This window comes from Ricinus communis, chromosome 6 (genome assembly GCF_019578655.1).
Source record: "Ricinus communis isolate WT05 ecotype wild-type chromosome 6, ASM1957865v1, whole genome shotgun sequence".
Taxonomy (NCBI): Eukaryota; Viridiplantae; Streptophyta; class Magnoliopsida; order Malpighiales; family Euphorbiaceae; genus Ricinus; species Ricinus communis.
The window spans coordinates 13,787,195-13,806,837 of NC_063261.1; the positions used below are offsets into that span (position 1 = coordinate 13,787,195).

Here is a 19,643-nt window from a genome sequence, read left to right on the forward strand (position 1 = left end):
AGCCATTCAGAATCTTGATTTGTTAATAATCTTCTTGGGATTATCTAAACTAATCATTTTTGTTTATTTCTCTTTCAATTAATGCTTTCTTCTAAGTCTAAATGATACTTCAACTCTTACCCACTTATCACTCCATCAATTTCTCTCTTCTGCTCAGAACAAAAAACACCCATCAATCCATGTCTACTCTCACCTCTTTGTCTCTCTTCACTTCCTTTGTACTAATAGTACTTCTTCTATTACCAGTAGCCTTGTCAAGTTCAAGAGTACAACCTATAGAGGCTTTACTTAGTCGTTTAGATTCTAAAAGATCATCTCCATCAGTTCAAGAATCAGCAGCTAAGGGTGTTTTGCAAAGATTGTTACCTACCCATGTACATAGCTTTGAGTTCGAGATTGTCCCTAAGGTACATACTTTCATAACATAACCCAGTTTGTCTTTTTCCTTTTTCCTGTGTCTGTCTTTAGAATTCTAAAGTTTGCCTCTTTTTGTTGCTATACATCTCTGGGTACGATTTAAATGGTTATCATTTTTCAATGATTTGTTTACTTGAAAGAGGTTCACTTAGCAACTAGAATCGCTTTTGCTACCTCCTTTCCTTTTTTCCCTTTAAAAATCCTTTTTTTTTTTTCCAGATATATATTAAGAGCCTTTAAATGTATTGTTGGATAGGATAGGGCTCTATTTGCTCATTGGTTTTTGTAAGTATAGTGCAAGTGTATGTTTGTGTTAGTTCTTCGAGTTCTTTGAGCTTGAATAGTCTGTTATTTGGATTTTGGGTTCTAAGGATCTTGATTTTGTATCATAATCATTATTGCTAATCTATTTCACTTTCAAAAATCAGGATGTTTGTGGCGGACACAGTTGCTTTTTGATAAACAATTCAAATCAATTGAGCCAAGATGGACCTGAGATATTGTATGTTGGTTTGACTGCACAGTTTTGATTTTGTTGCAATATCAAGAAAGTCTCTCTCTACTGTTTATTAATTCTCTGTCAATTTTAATGTCCAGGCTCTATTTTGGGCTTTTTTTGACCCTTGCCTGCAGATTAAATATGTTTGGCGTCTATGGTTATAAATTTTATTTTGCATCAATTTTTCATCAAGGAATTCATCTTTAAATCAACTAATAGTGTTTGAAATACGCTTAACTGTTTCTTTCTTATATATTCTTTTTTTCCTAAAAAAGGGTATAGGATGTAAATTTTTGGTAATTGAACGGCTTGGTTCTAAACCATTTGGTTTTGCATCATTTTGTAATTCATTACTTATGGATATATGGATATACTTTATTTAAAGGGCATAGGGAAACTTAAAGAGTTGAAAGAGATAATGGATTACATTTTCAATTCCTGACTATGACGAAGTCCTGGAATTTCAGATTTTCTGACATGAATTTCGTTTCATATATTATATCAGTACTTCTGAAACAAATGCTTGGCATTTACTTGGCAATTTTCTGATAGTTTTGGTTTTTCCATTTCCCTTTCTCAGTATTAAAGGCACTTCTGCAGTAGAGCTCACATCTGGCCTCCACTGGTATTTGAAGTACTGGTGTGGTGCTCATATTTCATGGGACAAGACTGGTGGCATTCAGAAAGCTTCAATTCCAAACCCAGGATCACTGCCTCCTGTAAAGGATGAAGGAATAGTTATTCAACGTCCAGTCCCATGGAACTATTACCAAAACGTTGTTACTTCCAGTTGTAAACACTAAATCTTCCTTCTTGCTTTTTCTCTAGGATCCTTTTGTTGTTGTTTTAATCAGATGCTATATAGTGAGATATAGCATCCTGTATAGAGATCATGGACTCATTTTGTGTGGAAGAAAAATGAAATCGAGTAATAGTATATGTTCTTATTGCTATTGCAAAATAAAACCAGCAGTTTTAAACGTGGATACTATGGAATGCTTAATTATGCCCTCACTTTTATAGCATGAGTTTCAAAATATCTTGATTCTTGAGATGCTTTGCTGCATTCAATTTCTATCCACCGTTATGTATATCCAAAAGTCCAATGTCCCATTCTGCAGTATATCACTTACTGGTGTATTATAAGCAACCAATTTATGGCTACTTCTGTTAACTCTTCATGTTACACCAGTGCCTTCCCTGTAATATCTAAAGGAATCAATTATTAAAGATTTCAGCCTATTGAATTCCTCATTCTAAAATAAAGTATTATGTACTACAATATGCACTGATATTGGCTCGTATTGGTGACTTGTAATGCCACACTCCTCTTTTCAGATTCATATGTTTGGTGGAATTGGGAGAGATGGGAGAAAGAGATAGACTGGATGGCTCTTGAAGGGATAAATCTACCTTTGGCTTTCACAGGACAGGAGACCATTTGGCAAAAAGTTTTCATGGTAGGCAATATCAACATTGTTGTTTATCTTGATCTTGATCTTATGTGCTATTAGTGTGTCATGCAGCTGGCAGATAAAGTTATTATATCTTATTCCCAGCCAACAATGATAATTTCTTTGGTTATGATATGGCTTCTATATAGAAGGATTAACATGTGTCTCCTAGTGTATACTTTTGGGCTTAACCTTTTGTATGATGCTATCTAAAATTGAATGCATGTGTCCCACTTAGGGCATGTTTACTTGTAGAAATTTTTTTCTATTTTTATTTTTTAATTTTTAAGGAGAATGAAAACTTTTCATTTTCATTGAAAATTTGTAAAACATGTTTATGCTATTGTATAGAATTTTTTTAATTTTCTACTAGGGTAATATTATAAGTTTAAAGGGTAAACTTGGAATAAATGAAGTGAAAACTCCTTGTTTTCATTTGAAAGTAAATGGCTTTTTATATAAAGAAAAACATAGAAAACATGTTAATGCCTATTTCCCAAAGATTTTTTTATAATTTAGAAAACATGAAAACTGTTTTCTATTTTCATTTTCGGAAAATAGCACAAGTAAACAAAAAATTCTATTTTTTCTTTTCATTTGAAATTTTTTCTAGAAAACTAACCTAGCTTTCTATAAGTAAACACACTCTTAGTGTTTTTGTTCTCAATGCTCCTTAGTATGTTATCAATTGGCACATGAATGTTTAGACAGTTCCCCATGTACTAATTCACTTGTGTGAAGATGAATGAAATAGACATTGGCAAGTGCAATAGTTGATGCTAGGCTGGTTGTGGGTCTAAAGATTGGGAGCAAGTTCTTGATGAAAAACTATTGAAGAGTAGGAATGTCTTTGTATTCTCTTTGTAGGGCCCCATTTCTGTAGGGCCATACCAAGGAAATGGTACTTCTTTTTTTCTATGTTCATTTTTATTTTTTATTTTGAATGATCTTAATATATATGCCTCTATTCATGGAGAATTATTTGTACTCGAGTCCAATTGCGTTTTCAGTTATACTTTGTCTAGTCTAAAATTCGGATTTTCGAATAAGCTGAGATAGTTTTTCTGTTAATAAGCTCCATTTTAGGTCCTTCAATTTGTGATCTTCACTGAATGTGAATGGACTTCAAATTTCTATACCCTTAAATCAGTTGCTGTTTTGATCAAATCACGACATACTTAAATTACAACCTTCATGTAGTTTACTGTTAGTGCAGAAGATCGATAACTCTAAATCTAGTTTCCCTGATTAATGACATATGACAAATTTCTTTTTATTGCAGAACTTCAATGTTAGTGCGGAAGATTTGAAAGATTTTTTTGGTGGACCTGCTTTCCTTGCATGGGCTCGTATGGGGAATTTACATGCGTACGTAATCAAGAAACTGCTTTTTTTTTTTTTTCTCTGTCCATCCACAAAGAAGAGAAAGTAAAGAAGCATGCCCAGAGAAAAGTGTATAACTGTATATACATATATCTGATTTTATATATTGGATTAGCTACAGGGCGAGACATTGTCTAATCTGGCCAGGCTGTGCATGCTGTTACTAGTTCTCATCATAAGCTTTCAACTCCTTGGCCCAACATTGTTTTAATTGCAGGTGGGGTGGGCCCTTGTCACAAAATTGGTTGGATCAACAATTGAGTTTGCAGAAACAGATACTTTCTCGAATGCTAGAGTTAGGCATGACTCCAGGTATCGTTAAGTTTTCTACTGAAAAATCAGTTGTTGCTTGCTTGCTTGTCGTAATTTTCATGTACATTTATGCACAGAAACACATACATATTATTTAGCATGTCTATTTCTTTGGCAACTATGACAATATAGTTTATCATGTCTTCCTTTCTTTGCTCCAGTGCTTCCATCATTCTCTGGGAATGTTCCAGCAGCTTTAAAAAAGTCTTTTCCTTCAGCAAATATAACTAGACTCGGGGACTGGTACTTCTATATTCTTGTTTGTAGATATCATAGGTCGTACAACCATCTCATGCTATATATGATTCACGGCACACTCCGTCCAATGACTTTGTATCGTGTATCATGCCATAGAATTTTTCATAGTTCTTCTGGTAATTAAGTAATTGCTTAATTACTTTACTTTACAATGTACTCCTCTGTACTTGAAGTGAAAAAACTTCATGTTCTTACATTTTACATTAATAATTTTATTTCTTATTCTTACCAGGAACACTGTAGATAAAAATCCTCATTGGTGCTGTACTTACCTTCTTAATCCTTCTGATCCCTTGTTTGTTGAAATTGGGGAAGCATTTATAAGACAACAAATTAAAGGTGTGCTGTATTAGTGCTTATTATCTGCTTCATATGACCTGTATTCTTTTGTTACATTATATTAAGAAATATATAGCACTAGATCATCATATAGTTGACCAAAACTAAAAGGTCTTACATTAACAAACTAGTAAAGTTTCCGTATAAATATAGGAATACCAGAGACTGAAAAGGTATGCATTAAATTGCCGAGGTATCATACCATTTGCCTAGATGAACTTGCCTTGAAAATTTCAATTGAAATGTGTCATATTACAATTCTAACCAATAATATCTAGAAGGTACATGGGTAACTTTTCACACAAATAGACACATGCATATTTATCTTTCTAGTATATATTTTTGATAGTGTTAGAAAGTTGCCTTTCTCAAAGGTGGCTAACATAATGAGTTAAAGGATTAAAAGATTCCTGGCATGGTTCGGGTGTCTAGAATAGTTGAATTTGGAGCGATATTAAACAGATATAACTAGGAGTTAGATTCTGATGATACCATGAACAATACCTTCAAACTTTTATTAGAAAAATCTTCTATCTGGTATGGCTGATGTATTATTTATATAGTTCAAGTAATCAGAGAAGGTAAGAAATCCAAAATTCTCATACCAAGAATTTCGTGTGCAACACATACAACTTCCCTTCAACGTCACCTAAAGAAACATAGGCGTGCAAGCAATTCCATGGCTAGTGGGAGTGCAAGTACCTATCATCTTTTTTATTAAGGCAGTTAGTGAAATTTTATGTTGTTTGGAGTTAATAACTTTCAACAATGAAGCTTCCTTGTGTAGAGATTTTCTGTTCAGTTCTCTGTTAAATCTGTGCATGAAATATATTAATTTGGTTTGCTTATGAGGTTTCCATTTGGTTACTGTTATTAAATTATTGATTTCCTTTTCTTATTATCATTTTCTGGTATTTATTTCAGAATATGGGGATATGACAGACATCTATAACTGGTTTTCTGTTCAGTTCTCTGTTAAATCTACGCATGAAATATATTAATTTGGTTTGCTTATGAGGTTTCCTTTTGATTAATCTTATTAAATTATTGATTTCCTTTTCTTATTATCATTTTCTGGTATTTATTTCAGAATATGGGGATGTGACAGACATCTATAACTGGTAATTCTCTTCTATTAACAATATAGATCTTGTCATTATGGAGTGTATTACGTCAGTTTCTTCAAACAATTTTCTGGAAATGACATTGCTAGCCCTGCTAATATAGGACTTATTTTATAGTTGAAATGTTTCATTTAAACAGTTAGCAAATCATTTAGAAAATTAGAAGCCTATGAACTACTATCAGTGAGGTTTTGCAAGGAAGTCTTTTTGCAAGGAACTCTTTTTAGTTACGAAAGCCATTTATTTGAATTACTTCATCATCATTTGGAGTTATCCAAATGAATCTTCTTTTATTGCTCAAAGAAAAGGAAAAAATAAAAAGAACTTTAGACTTCACTTCAATGACTTTTAAGAACTTAGACTAGAACTGCAAGTTTAGTAAATCCATTATTTTTTCTCTATTTTATTGTCTTAATTCCATGCTTATGAATATGAATTTATTACCTGTTAACATGTTTAATGTAGTGATACATTCAATGAAAATCTCCCACCTACAAGTGATCCAACATATATCTCTTCACTCGGTGCTGCCATATATAAAGCAATGTTCAAAGGTGACCCCGATGCTGTGTGGTTAATGCAAGTATACTACTGACTTTTCCTAGCACTTCTCCTTGTTCATCCTAGTCTTTTGTCTAGATAATTATCTTTCTAAGATTCATGGTTAATGCTTATATATCTGGGGAGACAGAAATAGGTAATGCGCATTTAACACTGTGATTCTTTTCACATACATCCATTGCTTGATTAAGGTCAAAACTTGGAAGAACCTCAACAATCTGATCAATATAGTAATTTGTCAATAACTAGAGTTTTGCACAGTAGTTGTTTAGTAAATCCTTGGTTGCAGGATGTCTTACAAGCTACTTATTATTTATCATATTGAGGATACTGGATCAAGCATCGTAAAGATAATTGGTCTTTACTTTGGTGGTCTGAAATACATAAAATGATTTCATGTTGACATTTTTTGTCACATGCAGGGTTGGCTCTTCTATTCAGACTCTTCTTTTTGGCATCCACCGCAAATGAAGGTGTGCATTTGTTTGTTGCTGGCTGGTGATCTTCTAATTGTTATGTCCATGTATCTTCTTACTCAAACTATATCACTGGCTTATAAGAATTTCAAACACAATAGAAACAGAGATTATCGTACATGCAGATTATTGTGGCATTCAACGTAAGTATTTTGAGCTGGACAACAGTTCGAAAGACTTTTTTTAAGTTGGTAAACTGAAGGCTTAGAAGCATATCGTTGAGCTTCTCTCTAATTCTCACTCTTGTTTAATGAAGGACCGCCTTTAATTAGAGGCCATTTGTGATGAATTTCTAGTTATTTCCCTCCTTTTGGCAATTTTTCTAGCTATATCCGCTCATTTCCTACTCTTTATTTTGATTTCACAACCCTGCTCTCTATTTTTTTTTTTTTTGTTACTGCATTTTTCAACTCTTTTTATTTCTTTCTTCCTGCATGCTTTTTGGTGGTGGGATGGAGTCTGAATCTCTTAGATTAGCACATTCAGAAGGACTTGACATGTAGAACTCTAAATGTAGCACATGCAAGAGGATAAATGTAAATTTTAGGTTATCTTTTAGGTGAGAGATAATCTTTCGCAGAAAGAAAATGATTTTGTATGATGGAATGTTGAGAAAACCCCTTGCATTTAGCGATTTTTGTATAACTAACCAGAAACTCCTGCTGAATTAGGGAAAAAGTGTTATGTTTATTTACAAACATATCTGTGAAAGAAAGTTCTGTAATTATACTTTTCATGATTGATAACTTCTTATAGAATGAATTTATCATCTTAATATTGGTAATCTGGAATTGTTCTATTTGACAAATACCAAGGGAAAGATAGAAGTAAGTTTTTGTGAGATGCTAGTAAAAATTAGTTAACAGGAATAGAGGTTCACTGCTTTTTAAGAATTTCTCAACTATTCTTTTCCTTATGTTTGTTGACTGGTGCTTTTTGCTGTTATTCTAATTTTGGTTACATTTCAATATTTCTATGGTTAATCTAAAACCATGTGGCATTTGCAGGCACTTTTACACTCTGTTCCACTTGGGAAAATGATAGTTCTAGATCTGTTTGCTGATGTCAAACCCATATGGAGAACATCCTCTCAATTTTATGGCACTCCTTATGTTTGGTAGTAAGCTGTTACACCACTTTTATTCTTTTTTTTTTTTTGTGGAGATGGGTTTCAGTAGTTAATTTATTCTGCATTGAATTTGGCATAAATCAGGTGTATGTTACATAATTTTGGGGGAAATATTGAAATGTATGGCATATTGGATTCAATATCTACAGGTCCAATCGAAGCCCGTGTTAGTGAAAATTCAACCATGGTATGCTCAGGGTCTTGTTTGTGAATTATAATTTCATATGGCATTATACTTCAAAGGCTGAAAATTTTGTGGATCTGTGTTCTATCACATTACATTCATATTTTAACATGGTGGAGTTGAAAGGAAAATGTAAATCATTACTTCTTTAATCCTTTAATTTTCTTTGCATTTCATCTTCTGGTTCTGGCAGTGTTTCCAGGACTTGTAGAGACCACAAAGTATCTCATCTCATGTCAAATATAACTAATGTTGTGTGTAGGTTGGTGTTGGCATGTGCATGGAGGGAATAGAGCATAATCCAGTTGTTTACGAACTGATGTCTGAAATGGCATTTCGCAGTGAAAAAGTTCAAGTTCTGGTAATCTTAGTTAATTGCTATCTAGTAGTGTGATTTTTCTTTTTGCTCCTTTTTAACAATAATTAGCATGTCTTCTCTCTTTCTCCCCACTTGCTTAAGCTTATATTTAGATGATGTAGTTAATAAGATTTGAGATTTATGCTAAATTGATCTTTTTCTGTAAACGTGATTGTGGTGACTGTATGCTCATTGTTTAATTCTATGCTTTTGTAGGAATGGCTGAAGACTTATTCTCGTAGACGATATGGTAAAGCAGTTCATCAAGTTGAAGCAGCTTGGGAGATCCTTTACCACACAATTTACAATTGTACAGACGGAATTGCCGTATGTTATGGATTATTGTCGATTAACTGCAGCGTCTCAGTGTAGTATTATGTCTCTGTATAAGATAATAGTTGCAAAATCCCTTCCCTACATCATATTTACTTATAGATAAGGTTTCAGTGACCAGAAGAGACTCTGCACATTTATTATTTATTCTCTTTGGGTACTAGATAATGATACGACATAGTATAGTTTTCCTTTTCGCCTAACCATTCTTCTGCCAAATTTAACTTGAAAGGCCTTTTGATTTGTTCCAGGACCATAACACAGATTTCATAGTGAAATTCCCTGACTGGGATCCATCAGTTCAATCTGGATCTGACACATCACAGCAAGACAATAAACATATCTTCCTCCACCGATCTGGATCCAGAAGATTCTTATTTGAAGGGCCAAATTCCACATTGCCACAAGCACACATATGGTACTCTATCCAGAAGGTGATCAACGCATTACAACTATTCATTGATGGTGGAAGTCATCTTACTGGAAGCCTCACATACAGGTTAAATGTGAAACCTAGTCTCAGATCCTATCTTCAATATTGCTAAATTTATTTATGAATCATTCACACATAGCATTACAAACGGAAGGAGGAAGTTCGTTATCATGTTTACTTACAATATACAATTGCAACAGATATGACTTGGTTGACTTAACGCGACAAGTTCTGTCAAAGCTAGCAAACCAAGTATACGTTGATGCTATAATAGCTTTTCGGAGTAATGATGCTCGTGCCTTGAATCTTCACAGCCAGAAATTTATCCAACTCATCAAGGACATTGATGTACTTCTTGCTTCCGATGATAATTTTCTAATCGGAACATGGCTCGAAAGTGCAAAGGAGCTGGCACTGAATCCTAGTGAGATGAGGCAGGTGAGAACAACTTCTTGCCTTGTTTTACAAATGCTGCATTCTATTGTTTCGGCAATACATATTATTAGTATAACATTATTCAAACAGCAATACCACTCGGACCAAATTATATGTCAAGATTAAAGACCTTTAGGAATCCAGCTGAACATAGCCATTTTATCATCTTTTAAGACAGCAATTTGTCAGAATAGTACTTGTATCTTTGTTTAGTGTGTTACTTCTTTTACTCAGTATGAATGGAACGCAAGGACGCAAGTGACAATGTGGTACGATACCACGAAAACAAACCAGAGCAAGCTCCATGATTATGGTAATGTTGCATTTTCCATTCACCTCCCGTATGATATTTTTTCAAATCATAATATAACATCTATCCGTACTCTGTTCTTGATCAGCTAACAAATTTTGGAGTGGACTACTAGAAGACTATTATCTTCCAAGAGCTTCAACCTATTTTGATCATCTGGTGAAGAGCTTGAAACAGAATGAAAAGTTCAAGCTGCAGGAATGGAGGGAAAAATGGATAGCATTCTCAAATGAATGGCAAGCAGGCACAAAGCTTTATCCAATGAAGGGCAGTGGAGATGATGCCCTTGCTATTTCTAAAGCATTGTATGATAAGTACTTTGGTTAACGATATGATGGCTTCATTTATCCACAGGAATCAAAAGTGGGTTCAATCAACATGTTGTAAGTGACATTTGCAGCTTTTATGCGCTAATGTAACCTTTTCAAATATTTGGGCGTTGCAAATAAATATTAAGTTTTCTTTTTTCCACCAAACATTTTCAATATGGAATGCAATCTGTTTGTTGGATTGTTTGCAAAATGAACTTAAAAGATGTCAGAGAGGCACTCTATATATTTAGCAATTGGAGTTGCATACTGAGTCGGTATCAAATTTCACAACAATGAATACACAAATTGAGGCTCTTTTGTGACATATGAATAATAAATAATAAAGATAATATGCATAATGATATTAAAGGCGATGACATTAAAAGTAAAGAATTATGTAAAGCTAAACGAATTTTAAAAAATCAAATCTAGAAGAGGCTTTACAGTAAATAATAAATAATAATAATAATCATCATCCTTAGACAGTTAGCCATTTGACAATTTTGTAGATGCATTGACAAAACTTACTATGCATAATATGTTAAGACCAAATGTTCAAAATCAACTTTGTCCCAATTCCCTTTTTACCTAATCAACCCATCAAATTTTCAGAAGTGCATGTTTTCTAAATCTTGCATTTTTCTTCATGAATCCTGAATTACATTTATTCTCTATCACCTTTTATATATTTATTGAAAAAGAAAAATATCATATATTACCTCTCGAGAACACAGAGAGAATGCCTCATAATAGGCGTAGACGAGATGAGAAGAAGATGGTAATAGTTAGAATTTCTAAGGTGAATGAAGGGATTGGTGTAGACGTATGGGTTAAAGAGATTCTCTTAGAGTGACTACGGTGTCCTTTTCATGCAGCTTCGTTTGGCTTATTGAAGGCTTTATGAGTCTGGTTTTACAGTAATTTCAATATATCTTTATGAAATGTCATTGATGCACTTGTAATGAGCATTAGTGGCAATTGTTAACAATAAAAAAGGGTAAAGATGTAAAAACAGATTACATGCGGACGAGATTCATTATCAGCGGAGGCGTCATTTCTTTGGAGTGTAAAGGACACTGTGATTCCTTTATGCGCAACGTTTAGTCCGTTTGCCTTTATGTCTATAAGTGCAGAAGAGTAAATTAGCAAGAGGGTTGTTATGTAGGCTTTTTTTTCTTTCTTGTTTTGACGAAAATATCAGCGACGTCGTTTTCGTTGGCTTCTTGCTGGCCAGATAGGAATCAATTGGTAACTCAATTTGATCAAATTGATTGGAAGAACATAGTGATTGTCTTTTATTGTATTGGTCGGTATGGATTATATCCTGCATTCCTGTCTTAATAGTTGCTAAAACTTTGAGGAGATTTTTTAACGAGGCAACCAAGCTGGATACAGCATATTTTGTACCAAGCTTCTCTTAGTGACTGAACTTTAAATTAGTCTTTTATCCATTGTCTTCTTCTTTCAGGGATAGCAAAAATAGAACTTGCTTGGCCATTGACTGAACAATGAACAATGGAACCGTTCGGTGTGCTAAAAGGATTAACAATTGAAAGTTTAATTCACCAAGAAATGCTTCTTCTTCTTTATGGTTCTTTTGTCAATCATTTTGTAAATTAGCATATTCAATCAACCAACAGAACTAATTGGGGGAAAAAAAATAGATTAGTTTAATAAGTCTGTTTTTATGAACAAGTAAAGAGTACAATTAGAATCCAGAGTATTCCTCCTGCAACAACACTTTCTTTTCTCTCTTCATCCCATTTTCTTTTTCTTTCTTCCAAGCCACAATTTTACATGTGCCTAAAACAATTCCTTTCCGAAATTCAGAACTTGGTATGTCAAATCTACAAGCAGCAAGCATCATTATAAGCACCAGTCCATGCCCCCACTGGCATGCATCTTTGCCCATTTTCTTGCTGCTGCTTATTGTTTCTGTACACTTCATTTTCTGAATGGAATTACAGGTTGGGACTGAATTTGAGTTCTCAAACCCAGGGCATTACGGGTCTGAACTGAACTTGATTTCAAACCCATCTCGCCATCATCAAGATCACTGATCAAATTTTCATCATCTTTCGGTCCATATAGTCATAATATCGCTTCTGGAATACTAAGCTTGCCACTAAGATACAGTTGTGTGGGAATATCACATTTGTGTAGAGTAGAAACTGCTTCTGTTTGTGTCAGGGTTAATGATTCTGTCAATGCCAGTAATGGCTCCAGCAAAAATGTTTGATTCTCATTTTTTCTTTCCTTCTCTTGTATCATTTCTTCTAATAGTGTTTTACTCGTGTCAATACCTATGTTAAGTTGATAACAAAACATTAAAATTAAGTAAGGATCCGCAAACCAACAATAACCAATTTTTCTGTTCATAAATTTATATGATAATTAAGCACACTCTTGTCCCTCACCTGAAAGGTATCCACCATGGACGTAACCATTAAATCTTTCACTAGTATGTTCACCAGTAAATAAAATGCGCCCTACTGGAGCCTGAACAAAACATTGCAACAGAAAGTTGTCAATGTTAGAACAGTTGGAAATTACCTATGCCACAAAATTGATTAACAGGCATATTTTGTTTTTCCCCTGTTTTACTTTTTTTAGTTTAAGCAATTTCCACATTACAAACATAGGTTTCTTTTTCTTTTTTCTTTTTTTGTTTTTGGTTATAGTTTGGAAATATTTTACAGGAAAATCGGTAGAGTTAAACTCTGATTTCTTGCATTAAGAGCAGAACTGTGGCAATTGGGGCTAAACATTTCTCATACGCTAGAACTTGTAAAAACAAAATTGGAAAATCTAAGTGAGGAAAGCATACCCTAATATCATGAAGAACTTGGTTATTTGAAATGATGGGGTAATTACTGTAGCTGCCACGCTGGAATCTGTTGTTCCACCAGCGGGGCACAAGAATATCCGTGGCGTTAGGTATATTGGGCCCAAACATGTCTCTAAGAACTTCCATGGCTTCTTCCAGTGTCTCCTCATCAGATTGTGCCTCCACACGTTTCGACTCACCATTGGTCAACGTTACAACCAAGATATTCGAACCAGGGTATGCATTCTCCATGTGCTGATGATACAGCAAAAGATCATTAGCCAGCTTGGATAAACTATTGCTAGTTAATTAACAATGATCCAAATATTTGTATCATATCAGCAACAGATTAAGTTCACAATTTTCATTAATCACATAAAAACAAAAATTGAAAATGATACAGACAGTGAGTTCTCAAATTGCCCCAAATAGGAAATTATTTTAGATGTATCGCTATCTACAAGAGTAAATAATAATAATAATTTGGAGTGAATGGGTTCTCTTAGTGCAACCTAATATTGCCAGCTCTAAGACAATGACAGAAACATCATCCTGGGTCAGCCATATAAAACTAAATAATTCAAGAGATTCTACCCAACCCTGCAAGAAAGGCAATCCATTTTCATGATTTTGTAATCATGTTACCATATAATTATACAAGTAGGTAGTTGCAGACTAGATGTGAAAAAGAACTAACAATAGTGAAAAGGTCAAAGCTTGTAAAAGATTAGCCATAAAACTGATGTTTCAAACAAAAGGACAAAACCAAATTGTTTCTACCAATTATAGAGCTCTGCTTGAGCATTTTAAATCATTAGATTCTTCCAGTAATGAATGATGAATATCTTGAAAAGTCTATTGAATTCATCATAGAACATGTTAGTCAAAGCAAATATGATTCTTAACACATAGCTGGACACTTGGATAAGTTTGATATTGAGATTCTACTGCAGGGTTAACATCTTCCACCTAATCACATAAATTGACCTCTGCTGGTTACTACATAGTTATGGTTGCACGAAGTTCCTATACTATAATTGAAGCATTCATATAAAATATGTTATACTTAAAAACAGGGAAAAGAGAATTGAGATCTTCTCATTAGAAAAATAAATGGAAATAACAGTATGGAGAATTTGGCAACAGCAGATGAAAATGAGAACCAACCTGCCAGAAGGTGTAGTATCCTCTACGCTCATGGGCATAGATAAAAAACTCTTTTTCAGGACAGCAGGGCCAAAATTTATATGGGAACTTGATGAAAATCTTTGTGTACACCATCACATCACACTTCTCTATGGCCTCTGTTTTCCAACTCTGCACCAGTAAATTTTTAATTTGGTCAATAACCTTGACAGCAAAGTACAAATATCATTTAATCTTAGAAAACTTCACACTAGCTAAGTTCTTCTTTATTCTAGAAAACACAAATTTCTATTTTTAAAATAATAGACTCCAAATTCTTCCGAGTCATTTACCACATACCAGGAAGATCTGTCATGGCAGTTATGACATTATACATTGAGTAGATTACGTCTAATTGCTAAGAATTTGGTGACCCTAAATTACTATATAGGAACAATCTTCATAATTTATAGATTTTCACACCTTAAAAGGAAATAATATTTTATTCAGCCACATATATCTTAGCAAATTCAAACAGATGTATCAGCAAACAACCCCACCTAAATATACCCACAAGTGAAACAATCAAAATACAAAATTTCTGTATGTTATGTGATGTTAGCTTTTGTCATTTTCGCCTTCTCACATCCAACAATTGTCGTTTGTTCATTTCTGAAGTCAAATGATCTTTTTGGGAAAAATACCGTACATAACTCGGCATTTTTCTCTCTTTTTCCAATTTAATAAATAAATGTTCATCTACATACTACGAGCTGTAGATTAAGAAGACAGTCACTAGCATTGCTCATTGCCAAATCAACATTCCTGGATCAAATCCCTGGAAAACAACTGGTTGGTAATAAAAAAATTGCAACTTGTAACACTAAAGAGCACACGTGGCAAGCTAATCATAATGGTTCATCAAAGATGAGTATCCCACCAGTGAGCCTATGGGTTATCAATCTGTGGATTGCCATGCAACCCATAGTATTTCCTTTCTATAAGACAACAAGACACCTCGAAAATCTATCTCTGGCGTCATGAAAACAGCTAAAGCATATTTAATAATAAGACCTAGCCATAAATTCCTGACTTCTTCAACTTAATGATAGCTCATACATATCTGGGCCACGCCCACTCCCTAAAAATATTATCAAGTGCAAAAAAAATGGCAGCTCCTATTCCTATCGTATAGGGACCCATTTCCCCAGTGCCTAGGGTCTTATCCCTACAGATTCCACTGCATTGTGAACTAAAGCAGCAAAGATGGATCATATTTTCCACAAGATCGGACCCAAAACATTACAATGCTAGTCACATTGAATGGTGAAGATATAAAGAACGCAAGTTGAATTAACAAAAAGAAAAAGATAAATCTTATTCCTACATATTTTAAATTTTATTCACATGGATTATCATGGGTTACACCTTTATTTTTCTTTTCTTTCTTTTTTTAAGGTAGGAACATGGTTTGCACTTGGACATTTCATTTTAGATTTTTTAAATTATTTCTTAGGTTAGATTACAAAATAAAGCATGATTAGTGCCTTGTGGAGGGACACCTTGACCTTGGGTTGAGTGTCAAAATCATAAGATTGAGGATGGTATTGATTTACATGTTAACAAACTTCTTCAATGGTGCTCTATGCATGGAGTTTAAAATATTATCAGAAAAAGGGAATAAATAAGGGAAGAGAAGACGTACGGGCAGGGGAGGTCTAAAAGAAATGAGGTCGCTTTGGAGAACACCAATACTAGCTGACAAAATCACATAATTGGCTTCGTAGATGCAACCATCCTCCGTTTTCACAGTAACACCGTTTCTCGAGTGCTGTATTTCTCTAACAACCTGCCCCAAACCCATGCACAAAATTAACAACCACTAAGGTTATGCGTTCTGTAGAAATAAATAGTAAAGTCCAAGACAACAACTACCCAAATAAGATTCTTCAAAGTCAAACCAAGAAAATATGTGCAAATGCAGTATCGTGGCATAGAAATGGTATTCTATGGGACTTTTCCCAAAAACCAGTGTAGTATAGCAATTTTAGGGAAAAAGGCTCAATTAATAAAATTTTCTGACCTTGAGAGCAATTGGAGTAAATGAAGACAAAAACAGAACATTAAATGAAGAAATGGACAAGACTATATAATTTCTTGTTCTTATATATTGAATTGATATGACATCTCAACTCCAGAGTAGTGGTCTTTGGCCACAGGCCATTGTTAACATTGTGCAGGTTAGTGCAAAATGGTGAGTCAAGGGACCTACAGGGTCATAAAGGGGTAAAAGGCAAAAGGACGGATGGTGAAAGATTAAGCCAAATCAGTTCATGGCTATATGATTGAAATTTGACATTTTGGTAGGTCAAATTTATGGTTTTTTTTTTCTTTTTTAGGGGTCCTCTGCTAAAAAAGTTCAATGAAAAGTTTGGTTAGTAATCATGATTAACATTAGCAAGAATGGTCAAACACCACATCCTTAATTTTTTTTGATATTCACTGGTTAATTTCTTAGAGTTTAAAAAGACTAATATTGTTATAATAACAACAACATTGAAGTGTAGCTACAAAGTTAATAAAAGTCTAATGATGACTCAATCTATAAACAAAAAACTTCATTAATTTCTAAATCTGAATGATTTATCAAGTCATGTTAATCATGCTAACTTGTATTTCTATAAAGTTGATGGTAACTAGTAGATTATGTTAGTTTTGAGAAGGACAAATATCAATCAGCCAACACAAACCCAAAATATATCTTCTAAAAATTGGATAAGCAGATCAGCATGACAGAAACATCAAAGCTAAATCAACCAATCTCAGTTGTAGACACAATATTAAAAAACAAGACTAAAAAATTATTTTATGAATATGATTAATGAGAGAAACAGAAAAGGCCATACAGCTTTCATAAAATGTCATTTTCTGCTAACCTGAGAAGTGGGTCAATCAATCTCAACAGCAAAAGAAAATTGCTCTACACGACTACATGCACACAAAGAACAGTTTTGGAAAAAAAAAAAAACTTCATATCCTTTTTGCTATTCCTTCTTTTACATAATCTTTTTTAAAGAAAAGAATTATCTTTCAACTTAATAATAATTTAGTCTTTTTAAGTTAATAATAAGCTAATAAACCCCTACCCCATGTGTAAAAATCTAAAACTGTCCCTTTATTTCCATCTAATGATTGGATAACCCAATTTTTAAAAAGAAAAATTCTCAAAGAAACCAACAAAAGATAAGTTAAAGGAAAAGAGATCAAAAAGATTTTCTACTTTTTCTGTCTTTTTTGTACCTTGTTAAGTTTCAAACGAGTGTCCAAGATTTTACCCTCAGAGGTAAAAAGGAAATCTTCAGCTATCTTGTAGAGTAAATACTCATACCCTCTTTCATCTGCAACTAGAAACTCTCTTTCTCCAAAATCAACATATGTTGATATTGGCTCTACCTCTGCAACCAAAATAAAAAACAGAACAAATTAACTAACATTTCCTTTTTCTAAATTTCCTAGCTGTTTCCGGGAAACAAACAGTATAGTGGAATGTGAAACGGACCTGCCATCTCAAAATCATGAAGAATGAAGTCAATGGCTAGCTCTATTGGTGTCTTGGGTGAGCTAAACAACAACAACAAATATATTACAGATTTTTTTTAAAGAAAAGGACCATTAAAAGCTGCAATTATATCCATTAATAATAAAAATAAGTAATTGGTTTCTAGAGGCAAATTACCATGGCGGTTCAATTACTTCACCAACAAGGTTTGCCTCTTGGCTTCTCAGTTTCATAATTGCTGAATCCACTGCCTTTTTATAAGAATCTGCCGCTACTCCACTTGGAAATATCTTCCCACTAAAACCCCAAAAATGATAAAAATAAAATAAAATTAGTTGATTAAGCACTATAATGAACAGTTTTTCATGCTTTTGAAATCCTAAACCAAATTCAAAGTTTTCATTTCTGTCTCTTATTGATCACTCCAAATGCATTTCAAATTCAGTAAACCCCGTCGTTTCGATAAAAAATTAAAACATTTATTTTCTTATATAAAACCAAAAATGTCAGAAAATATTTCAGAAAACACCAAACAAGACCGCCATTTCCAAAAACGGAGACATGAGAAAGAAGAAAGAACCGTTTGGCTGGTTCGGTTATTTAAAAGAAAAGAAAGAAAGAAAGAAAGCAATGGAATGGAATACCTGCGATCGTAAATGTTATAACGGGCATTGCTATAATCAGAGAAACAAGTACGGAGACCAGATTGATTAGCAAGTTCCCAAACAGGATTAGATTCTTTACCACCAACACCTGCTATCCAACCAGCTCCTAACTCCACCGATACTCCTCCGAAACTCTCCTTCTTTATTCTTCCTCCGATACGATCCGACGCTTCTAATATCACCACGTCTTCTATTCCATTCTCCGCTAATACTTTCGCTGCAGATAAACCTATCCACACACAAACAAACAACAACGTTAAAATTAACCAACGTCCGGCTAAGAATTTCATCCATAGCCCGCACTGTGTATACGCATTTATGTAATCGTTACCGGAGATTCCAGCGCCAATAACGATGACGGAAGAGAGAGGAGGGGAATCCATCTGCAATTGTAGAGAGAGAAACAAAAGGGAGAGTTTGTTTGGGTTTGTGTTTCGCGTTTTTTATTTGTTTTCTGTTTTTTTTTTTTAGGTTTGCAGTTGTTGTTCGCGATGAAGGAGGAAATAGCGGGAGTCGGTTTATATAGTTGTGCTTTGTTTTTTTCTTTTTCCTTTTTTCTTAAATTTAAAAAATAGAAAAAAAATAAAAAAGAAAAAGAAAGAATTGTATACAAAGTTTGAGTTTGGTTCTGTTCTTCTCCAATTTGACAGGGGTTGACTCAATGACGCGTAATTGGTAAGAGAAGGGTATAATAGTCATTCTCCTGATTTCCTTTTTTTTTTTTTCTTTTTTTTTTCAAGTGGTTCTTTTTATTTTCCTTTTTAATTTATGCAAACAGGTCACATTGTTAATTTATTGTTTGTCCGGTTAAGAATAGCAATGGGCGGGTTGGGGAGGGTTCGCCTTCTCCATCCGCGCCCTGTCAAGACCGGGACGAGTACGAGTTCGGCTAATATTCATTATATTTATTTTATATATTTTATACTGAAAATATATTTTTATTAAATTTCATAATATTTATTTAATATTTTAATTATTATTGAGTATAACTAATGTCTAAATTTAAATAATATTTAATATATTTCAAAAAAATTATATTTATTTACTTATGTTTTATTTATAAATAAAATATTTAAAAAATATATAATTATTTTAGGTATAGTTCGGGTTAAAACATATGGGCGTAGGAACATGACTGAATAGCTTAAACT

The 19,643-nt window shown here is 33.6% G+C and overlaps 2 protein-coding genes and 1 long non-coding RNA gene across 6 annotated transcripts; 1 reads left to right on the forward strand and 2 right to left on the reverse strand.

The window, feature by feature from the left end:
• Positions 1-10,476, forward strand: LOC8259288 (alpha-N-acetylglucosaminidase). 3 transcript variants are annotated; one of them, XM_048375733.1, is made up of 19 exons: positions 1-407; positions 846-919; positions 1,497-1,708; positions 2,255-2,376; positions 3,653-3,738; positions 3,971-4,065; positions 4,227-4,308; positions 4,556-4,662; positions 5,587-5,617; positions 6,252-6,369; positions 6,770-6,820; positions 7,831-7,940; positions 8,037-8,139; positions 8,399-8,497; positions 8,711-8,821; positions 9,079-9,326; positions 9,461-9,698; positions 9,930-10,008; positions 10,094-10,476. In XM_048375733.1, the coding sequence occupies exons 1-19, from the start codon at positions 102-104 to the stop codon at positions 10,330-10,332; spliced, it is 2,511 nt and encodes an 836-aa protein (XP_048231690.1). In that variant the 5' UTR covers positions 1-101; the 3' UTR covers positions 10,333-10,476. The 3 variants fall into 3 exon arrangements, with proteins under 3 accessions (XP_048231690.1, XP_002517785.2, XP_025012855.1); XM_002517739.4 differs by lacking the exon at positions 5,587-5,617 and adding an exon at positions 5,753-5,783 and having other exon boundaries at positions 3-407; XM_025157087.2 differs by lacking the exons at positions 846-919; positions 5,587-5,617 and adding an exon at positions 5,753-5,783 and having other exon boundaries at positions 3-407.
• On the reverse strand, positions 9,355-11,414 carry LOC125370413. Its single transcript, XR_007216351.1, has 2 exons — positions 11,036-11,414; positions 9,355-9,738 (listed from the first exon to the last, which is right to left on the reverse strand). It is a non-coding gene; the product is annotated as an uncharacterized LOC125370413 (long non-coding RNA).
• Positions 11,415-11,962: 548 nt separating this feature from the next.
• On the reverse strand, positions 11,963-19,389 carry LOC8259286 (polyamine oxidase 1). Of its 2 annotated transcripts, XM_002517737.4 has the most exons (10): positions 18,824-19,386; positions 18,472-18,721; positions 18,005-18,124; positions 17,828-17,889; positions 17,569-17,723; positions 15,974-16,117; positions 14,311-14,460; positions 13,144-13,398; positions 12,734-12,815; positions 11,963-12,619 (listed from the first exon to the last, which is right to left on the reverse strand). In XM_002517737.4, exons 1-10 carry the CDS (start codon positions 18,873-18,875, stop codon positions 12,408-12,410), a joined length of 1,482 nt encoding a protein of 493 aa, XP_002517783.1. In that variant the 5' UTR covers positions 18,876-19,386; the 3' UTR covers positions 11,963-12,407. The 2 variants fall into 2 exon arrangements, with proteins under 2 accessions (XP_002517783.1, XP_015573853.1); XM_015718367.3 differs by lacking the exon at positions 15,974-16,117 and having other exon boundaries at positions 18,824-19,389.
• Positions 19,390-19,643: the final 254 nt, after the last annotated feature.

Excerpts from the sequence above, each read along its gene's own strand:
- LOC8259288 (XM_048375733.1), top strand. The coding sequence starts at position 102 with ATGATACTTCAACTCTTACCCACTTATCACTCCATCAATTTCTCTCTT. Across the intron at positions 8,498-8,710 it reads GTGAAAAAGTTCAAGTTCTG|GAATGGCTGAAGACTTATTC; the intron begins GTAATCTTAGTT and ends ATGCTTTTGTAG. Across the intron at positions 10,009-10,093 it reads GAGCAAGCTCCATGATTATG|CTAACAAATTTTGGAGTGGA; the intron begins GTAATGTTGCAT and ends GTTCTTGATCAG.
- LOC8259286 (XM_002517737.4), bottom strand. The coding sequence starts at position 18,875 with ATGGATTCCCCTCCTCTCTCTTCCGTCATCGTTATTGGCGCTGGAATC. Across the intron at positions 18,125-18,471 it reads TATAACATTTACGATCGCAG|TGGGAAGATATTTCCAAGTG; the intron begins GTATTCCATTCC and ends TTGGGGTTTTAG. Across the intron at positions 12,620-12,733 it reads CCATGGTGGATACCTTTCAG|GTATTGACACGAGTAAAACA; the intron begins GTGAGGGACAAG and ends AACTTAACATAG.